Here is an 8,698-nt window from a genome sequence, read left to right on the forward strand (position 1 = left end):
CCCAGCGCTGTTTGCTTGCTTTTATTCGTTTAATAAATTGTTAATTTTGACTGAAACCCTATTTGGGACTCGGTCATTTATCACACCCATGGCCCCATGGCCCCGTGTCCCCATGGCCCTGTGTCCCCGTGTCCCCGTGTCCCCATGGCCCCATGTCCCCGTGTCCGCATGGCCCCATGGCCCCATGGCCCTGTGTCCCCATGGACCATGTCCCATGGCCCTGTGGCCCCATGGCCCATGTCCCCAGAGCCCTGTGGCCCCAGAGCCCTGTGGCCCCAAAGCCCTGTGGCCCCATGGCCCTGTGGCCCCATGGCACCGTGGCCCTGTGTCCCCATGGCCCGTGTTCCCATAGCCCTGTGTCCCATGTCCCCATAGCCGTGTGTTCCCGTGGCCCTGTGTCCCTGCGGCCCCATGGCCTGTGTCCCATAGCCCTGTGTCCCCACGGCCCTGTGCCCCATGTCCCCATAGCCCTGTGTCCCCATAGCCCTGTGTCCCCATAGCCCTGTGTTCCATGTCCCCATAGTGGTGAGTCCCCATAGCCCTGTGTCCCCGTGGCCCAGTGTCCCCATGGCCTGTGTCCTGATAGTCCTGCATCCCCATAGCCCTGCATACCCATGGCACTTTGTCCCCATGTCCCCACAGCCCCGTGTCCCCATAGCCCTGTGTCCCCATGTCCCTGTGTCCCCATGACCCTGTGTCCCATGTCCCCACAACCCTTTGTCCCCATAGCTGTGTGTTCCCATGACTCTGTGTCCCATGTCCCTATTGCCCTGTGTCCCCAGAGCCCTCTGTCCCCATCGCCCTGTGTCCCCGTGACCCTGTGTCCTGCACCCCCATGGTGCTGTGTCCATTGTCCCTGTGTCCCTGCACCCCCATGTCCTGTGTCCTCCTGGCCCCTCTGCCTCGTAGCCAGCATCCCCGGGCCTGTGTCCCCCTGGCCCTGTGCCCTGTGTCCCATGGCCTGTGTCCTGTGTCCCCTCCCCGGGTGGCCCTGCCAGCCACAGCACACACATCCCAGCCCTGAACCCACGCACCACCAGGGTGTCCCCATTGCCGCTGGGACACATCATGGGGACAAGGGTGACACCGTGAGCTCAGGGAGCCAGGACCTCCGAGCCACCGCCCTGGGGACATCACCCACCCCAGGGACATCGGCGTTGTGGGCAGAGGGGGGCGGGGGGGGGACCAGACCACGGCGCCGGGGTATAAATATTGGCTAAATAGATTTATTTTCATACAAAGAATACACAGATTCCCCCCGCCGGGATGCCCCGATCCCAGGGGACACCCCCAGATGTCCCCAGCCACTGCCCCACTGGGCACCACCTCCATTGGCTTTACCGGCAGGATCTCTTCCTGTCCCCAGGGTTTGGTGCCAACGTTGGTGTCACCTCAAGGACATCCCTGTCCCCTCTGGGGCCACCTTGGTGCCCACATCTGCCCGGTGTGGTGTCCACTCGGGGCACCCTGTCACCGGCCACCCTACCCTGTGGGGCACCTCCAGATCTGGTCCCTTGTTCCCTAGCGGGGGGGGCAAAATGCCCCCCAGCACCCCACCCAACCCCCCAAATTCTCCCCTGCGTCCCCATCCTGGTGCCTCACTGCCAGCTGATCTTGTTCCCTGTCCCCAGGATGGAGGCGGCCGGACCTGCTCCATCCTGGGCTGGCTGGGCATCCGTGCCTCAGTTTCCCCATCAGTTGTGGGGCTCCTCACCCCTCCCAGCCATGGGGTGCTGGGAAATGGAGGACATGGGGTGAAGAGAAGAACCGTGGTGGCCACCCTTTGGGGACAGGGATGTGGCCACCAGCTCCAGGGGACATGGGACGAAGCTGGAGGTGCCTCAGATTTACACCAGAGCATCCTACCTCCTGCCTCGCCCCGATGGAGAAATGTCACAAGCAGAGCTACCCGAAGTCCCCTTTTGTCCCCAGATTTGTCACACCACTATTGGCCAGCTCTGGGCATGGTGGGGAGGGTCCAGAACTGGCCACCGCACCTCCCTTTGCAGCAGGAGAGGAGGTGGCAGGGGATGATGTTCCACAGCAGGCTGGTGGGCTCGTGTCCATCCAGCTCAGCTGCGTTTGGTGACCATTTGCCGGTCCCTCTTCTTCTTCTCCATCAACCTGGTGGGGAGCAAGGTGGTGGCCTTAGGGACCCTCCTGAAAGGGACCTCCTGAAGGTGTTGGGGAGGGGACACTTACTTGCGGTTGCGGACTTCGGTGAGTTCCATGAGTCGCTCCTGGGCTGCCCGTAACTCGTCGAGGCGCTGCTGGTAGCGGGAATCGCAGCCATTGGTGCGCTCATAGCTGGAGACCTGGCTGGAGAGCTCGCTGGCCCGGTCCCGTAGCTGCTGGATGGACGAGTAGAGGTTCTCCTCATCTTCTTCCTGCTCCGGCACAAGGGTATGAGGCTGGTGGGGTGGACAGGACACCCCAGGGTGTTCTTTCCCCCACCCTGCTCCAGCTGGGGAAACTGAGGCATGGGGTTCCCCTAGCCGCCCAGGCCACCTGCCTTGGCATTGATGATCTCGATGTGGATGAGGAGGGCGGCGAGCTCCAGGTCCTCAGTGTAGCTGTTCTTCAACGGCACTGACCGGTAGCCTGGGCACAACACCATGACACAAGCTCAGCCCCATGGCAAAGTCTGAGCCCCTTGCCATAGCCAGATCCCTAAGAAGATGATGATGATGATTGCAAGGGGGTTGGACTAGGTGACCTTTAAAGGTCCGTGCCAATCCAAACCATTCTATGATTCTATTTTGTGATTAGATGATGATGATGATGATGATGATGATGATGGTGGTGGTGGTGGTGGTGGTGTGGATGGAAGGCCCATACCTGTTTTGAGGCCCTTGACGGGGAAGGTGGCTTGTGCCAAGAAGTTGGGGTCGCTGAACATGTCCTCCTCATACACCACAAAGCGGAGGAAGGCAAACTCAGGGTTGTTGATGTCAAAGACAAACTGCTTGAAGAGCCAGACAGGGTTGAAGCCGTTGTCAGCTGGGGGTGGTGAGGAGAGAGCGGGGAGGGTCAGAGTAGGGTTAGGTGCATGGATATCACCAGCATGGCACCAGCATATTAGTGGGAGATGCCTCTCCTCTTCACTCCTCCACAAAACCCAGCCCCATCACCCACATGTCCAAGAGGACCCAAAGGGCACAGTTAGGGTTGTCTCAGCGTCCTTGCCTCTCCCCAGGGCGCAGGGGCTGGGTGGAAACATCAACGCATGGACCCTTACCTACGACGTCCGTCTTGTTCTTGCTGTTGTCGTACTCGGAGCCGCACACCTCCACCTCCACGAAGGGGCACACGATGCTCCTCCCATTCTTGGGTAGGTGCCGGGCACCAAGGATCTGCAGGAGGAAGAGGAGGGTGAGGTCTGGCTAAGTCAGATGAGGAAGGACTTCTCCGGGGCAACCCCATGGCTTGGCTGTTTTAGAATCATAGAATCATGAAAGGGTTTGGGTTGGAAGGGACCTTTAAAAGTCATTTAGTCCAACCCCCCTGGAAGGGGGGGACAGCTTCAACCAGATCAGGTTGCTCAGAGCCCCGTCCAACCTGGCCTTGAATGTTTCCAGGGATGGGGCATCTACCACCTCTCTGGGCAACCTGAGCCAGCATTTCACCACCCTCATCATTAAAAATTTCATCTGTTTTGGGCTTGCCAAAAGCTTCATGGCCATAATTAGCCACACCACACCTTATTTATGACCTTGGACCAGTTTTAGTTTGATTTTAGCCGTATCCGCCAAGTTATTTAAAAACCTTTGCTGGATTCATGCCATGCTCAAGAGTCTTCAAACCAACCCATCCCAGCTCTAGCACGAATTTACCCAAGGGTTGGGTAAGGTGCTTCTGGGCTTGTTTTAGCTACTTTACCCTCCACCTCGCTCTTGCTCAGGTTGGGCTCAGCTCTGCAATTTTGGGGTTCTCCCTTGGGAAAAATGATGCTGCAAGTGGAGAAAGACCAACAAACTGAAGAGATCATGGGGTAATGATCTCCATGGACAAATATGGGGCTGAAACATGTCAAAAAACACCCCCGGATGACCCAAAACAGAGAAAGAAGCAAGCCCCCATCTTGATGGTGACCACCTCAGGATGGACTTGCTGTCCTCGCCCACTTGCCTGTAGTTGCACTGTGATGGGCTCCACGATCTTCAGGCTGTTCTTGTCAAAGGGGTCAAACGTCTCGTCCCTCATGATGTCAGGCTGCAGGACATAGCCGCTGCGGCCGCCGAGCATGAAGAGCGCTTGGTTCAGCTGCATTGGCTTGTCTGTGGCCATGGGGACAGAGCAACTTTGAGCTGCAGGGTTCAGGGACTCCCTGAGGTCCCTGGGCAGCACGCCCTGCCCTGGTAAACCCCCTGCTAAGAGCCCCCAACCCTGGTTGGAGAAAGGATGCAGCTGGGTTTGGCATGAAGCACCCAAGAATTGCATGAAGTTGTCCCCATCAAGATGAGGACAAAGGTTAGAGACATCATCCAAACCACCTCCAGCGATACGACCCAGAGCAGAGCCACCAGGGATGGGAATTTTGGGGTGACCTCTGGGGATGAACTTAGCAGCCAGACCAAGAGCAGGATTTACCAGGTGTCTGAAAGTTGAGGGCCACGAGCTGGCTACCACAGATCCACATGGGCAACGGGTCATAGTTGGAGGAGTCCAGGCGCTGCCCTTTGGGGTAGATGCGGCTGAGCTGGCGCCGGTTGTACTGCAGGAACTTCTTGCCCTTGCTGCGGTTGGCATACTTCTCTGCTTTGGTCTCCGGGAAGGAGGACATGTCCCGGTAGCACGCCTTGTCCGTGCCAATCTCTGAAAACACCGAGGTGGCCATCAGTGGAGGACATGGGGCTCTCTGGTGGCCTGGGGGTTGACCCACCGAGACCGCTTGGTTCCTCCCACCCATCTCTTCCCGTGCTTATCCCATCACCCCCCTTCTCCAGCTCTTACTGTCCTCATCAAACGGCACCGGGCGGCAATACACGACTAGCTCAGAGAGCTCCAGCGCAATCTTCTTCCTCCGCTCCATGATCTTCCCCTCTTGCATCTGCACAAGGGAAAACAGGAGCTGAAAGTCTTCCCCCAGCCTCCTCCTTTGGAGATGTTGGGGAGCATCCGCTGGGGGACAGGACCGTCCACCCCCATCCTCTGCACCCTGGTGACCCTCACCCTGGCGTCGGCGTTCTGCGTGGCCTCTCGGATCTTGGCCACCCACTCGCTGAGTTCCTCCTGGGTGTCCGCGGCCACGTCCAGTGACTGGGCTGCGTGGGACATCTGCTGGGAATGGATGGTGAAGACAAATGGTTTGGAGCTCCTCCCGTCTTTGGAGATAACTATAAGGACATCAGAGGGGGGCTTTACTCGAAGACATTCCCAATGGATGGCTCTGTGGAGCAAACGAAACCTCAGCGGTCCCGCTCCCAGGCCCCCACCAACCCCTTCTGGCACCCCACCAGCCATTGGGGTCCTCCTCCTGCGAGGGTCTCATTTCATTAATGAACGGTTTCAGCTTCCCACACTGAAATGCGTTTTCCTTTCAGTCGGGTGTAAATATCCCCCAAACCATCTGGACCTCTAAATTCCTCCAAATCCCCCCCAAATCAGCCAAATTCCTCCAAACGCAACCCCACGTTGCTCCCTGGCACATTGTGCCAAGCACGAGCCTGGCTGGCGATTGCGTGATGAGTTTGGGGGAGCCTCAGCTCACAGCACTGAGCTTTGGCAGGGGGCACGCGCCATCCCGGTGGGCTCCCGCAGCCACGGCGGGGGCGCCGGTGCCCGCTCCATTTGGCAACCTCCCTCCAGCCCTGCAAATCTGCCACGTTTGAGCAAAAGCAGAGAAAAAAAACCACCCCTCTCGGCGTGCTCTGCTCTGTGGTCGGGGCCAGGAGCATCCCCCAGCGCCTGGATAAGGGTCCAGACTGGTGGAAGCATCTCGGGCAGCCTCGGACCCGGGTGCACAGGGACATGGGCACTCACGGCCTCATCCTGCTCCTGTGCCTGCGTGCTGACGATCTCCTCCACGTAGTTGGCTGGGAACCACAGTTGCTTCTTGCCCCCGTAGTCCCCCCGCCACCTGTAAGGGGTGAGAGGATCAAGGCAAATGGACCGATTTGGGGTGGGGTGGGGATGTTCATGCTGCATGCAATGTTGGGGAGCAGTTGGAGAAAGGGTGGGGGGACAGAAAATGAGGCAGTTAAAACCCACCGTGGGACAACTTGTGGGAAAACCCGGGGTGTCCCCTCCGCCCCCCCACCCATGGCGATGCCCACCCTGGGGGGCCACCCAACCGCCCTCACCAGCCGCCGTCCTGCTTGTCGACATTGTGGATGATGGCCTGCTTGCAGAATGACAGCTCATCCTCCCGCTGCGCTTTGTAGTCGTAGAGAGCCTTCACCGTGCACTGGGCCACCGGGGTTGGGAGGGACATGTGTCACCACCCAGCGCCAGGGATGCTGGCGGGCAGGGCCGCCTGCTCAGCCCGGCTCCTCGGAGCCCCAAAAAACTGGGGGCTCCTGAGGGTCCACCTCCCCAAATGATATCCCCAAATTGCCTACACCAGCAGTGAGACATGTTAGAGGGGATGGGAGGGCTGGAGGTGCCCATGGTCCTGTGGGACCACCACGTTCAACGCAAATTGCATTCCTCTTCTGGGTGCCCCAATGGTTTCTCCTGGTGTACTGAAGGGGTTAATCTCCTGATATTCCCACACTCCCCGGAAAAAAACACTTTGGGTTAAGCTTTCCTGAGCTTGGTCTTAGACTGAAAGCTGCTCTGCTGCAAAGGGACTTGTAAGGAAAAGCAGTGCTGGACCATGGGTTTATAGAATCACAGGGATGGGACCTTGGTGCTCCAGTCCAGCCTCCTCCAGGGGCAGCTCCAAGACCAGCCTGGTCCCAAAAACCTCTGAGAATGGAGATTAGGTCAGGTCTGAAACCAGCTCAATCCCAAAAACCTCCAAGGATGGAGATGGGGTAAGTTCTGAGTCCAGCCCAGTCCCAAAAACCTCTGAGGATGGAGACTGGGCCAGCTCCAAGACCAGCTGGTCCCAAAAACCTTTGAGGATGGAGACTGCACCACCTGGGAACTGACCCTAGACCTGCTCTTTCGGGGTTCCCCAGTGCAAAGGGATCCATGGGGGCTTCCTTGCTGTTGGAGCAAACTTGTGCCAGGTCCTTACTCCAGGCTGGACTCTCTCCAGACCTGTTTCCCCCACCAGACTATGACAATGCTGTCACAGGAACTCGTACTGTCCCCAAGTGATGGTGATCAGGGAAGGGTCCAGCTCCAGCATTGCTTAAGGGTCAGAAAAACTCAGCAAAACATCACCACTTCTCAGGTCAGTGGTGGGAGAGGTGGTGGGTCTGGGGGGGGGGCACCCAGGAGCCCCAACACTAGAATCATCATGTCCCACTGCCCTCCACCTCCCAAGGACACCAAGCTTGGCCCCTTACCCTGGCCATCGGCATCTTGTTGGCCTCTACGTAGAAGTGGGGGGTCCGCACCTCGTACAGGGCTCCATAGTCCAGCTCCTGCAAGGAGGGACACTTGAGTGGGTCACCTGGATGTGGGAAGGGGCTACAAGGGGATGTGGTGGGAGCTGGGCCACCATGTGTGACGAAAAGGAGCTTGAGAAGAACCTAATATCCCTTTGCAACTCGTTGGAAGGGGATTATGGTGGAGCTATAACAGTGGGCAATGGCTGCAGAATGGCCAGTTCTGGTTGGGCTTCAACCAAGAGGCTGGAGTAGACCTTCACACCATGGTGGAGCTGGGGACTCGGTTGCCTGTGGCACACAGCCCTCATCCCCACCACCCCCATCACTGGGAGCACTCACGGTGGTGCCCATCTTCTCCAGGGTCTCCTCGTTGATGGGGTAGCGCAGCTTCATCTTGCGGTAGAGCGGGTGCTTCTCATAGTAGCTGACAAGGTCCACGAGGCTCTCAAACTCGGCTGAGCTGCCCAGCATGAAGAGCCGACCTTCCTGCTGGATGCGGCAGTGCTTGATCTTCCCCTCCGCCCTGGGGCCAAGAGAGCCAGGGGAGATACGTGAGGGGTGGTCGGACCCTGGCTTCATGATGGGGACGGAGAGCAGGCAATGTCCTGCCCCAGCAGGGATGCCACTGGGGTGGCCACCTTGAGGACGTGGCTTTGCCATCACCACAGCTAGGGGGTCCCCCCATGACAGCATCATGCGTCCCACCACGTCACCCTGCTGACCCAGAGCAAACCCCTGCCACCCAGCATGGAGTCACAACAGACACAAGCCGGGCAGTTCTCAACTTGATTGGCAATGTGGCCATCGTGGCCAAACCCGACTGACCTTGGGGCGCCGGGGTGGCCACACTCACCGGAAGGAGATGGCGTAGGAGCTGGGTTCACTACGCTTGCGCACCAGGAAGGCTCCGTCCCGCGGGACCCGCATCAGCATGTGCTCGGCCTGCAGGCGCGTCAAGCTGGCGTGGTACCACCTGGCCAGGCAGAGAATGGAGGTGGTGGGCTCGTACTGGCATCCCCGCATTCCGAGGGGCACCCAAGACCTGACAGTGGGGATGGGGGAGGCTGGTGGGCCCAAGGGACCAAAGGAATGGGGACAGTCCTCACTCTTTGCTTTCATGGGCATTGGGTTGGGGGATTGGGTCGGTGAGGCGCATCTCGAACTCGTTGCAGCGGAGCGGCACCTCCCGATAGTGG

General features: G+C 58.8%; 1 protein-coding gene across 1 annotated transcript in view; it reads right to left on the reverse strand.

Moving 5' to 3' along the window:
* Positions 1 to 2,072: 2,072 nt before the first annotated feature.
* The window catches only part of LOC104128859 (1-phosphatidylinositol 4,5-bisphosphate phosphodiesterase gamma-1-like), a 37,964-nt gene continuing 31,338 nt past the window's right edge, over positions 2,073 to 8,698 (reverse strand). The window contains 16 exon segments of the mRNA XM_035897114.1: positions 2,073 to 2,124; positions 2,203 to 2,387; positions 2,513 to 2,601; positions 2,839 to 3,000; positions 3,239 to 3,353; positions 4,129 to 4,277; positions 4,591 to 4,815; positions 4,954 to 5,050; positions 5,173 to 5,336; positions 5,774 to 5,818; positions 5,955 to 6,079; positions 6,303 to 6,406; positions 7,458 to 7,535; positions 7,842 to 8,025; positions 8,356 to 8,475; positions 8,609 to 8,698. Coding sequence (XP_035753007.1) covers positions 2,073 to 2,124; positions 2,203 to 2,387; positions 2,513 to 2,601; positions 2,839 to 3,000; positions 3,239 to 3,353; positions 4,129 to 4,277; positions 4,591 to 4,815; positions 4,954 to 5,050; positions 5,173 to 5,336; positions 5,774 to 5,818; positions 5,955 to 6,079; positions 6,303 to 6,406; positions 7,458 to 7,535; positions 7,842 to 8,025; positions 8,356 to 8,475; positions 8,609 to 8,698 — 1,984 coding nt within the window.

This window comes from Egretta garzetta, unplaced genomic scaffold (assembly GCF_000687185.1).
Source record: "Egretta garzetta isolate BGI_Z169 unplaced genomic scaffold, ASM68718v1 scaffold237, whole genome shotgun sequence".
Taxonomy (NCBI): Eukaryota; Metazoa; Chordata; class Aves; order Pelecaniformes; family Ardeidae; genus Egretta; species Egretta garzetta.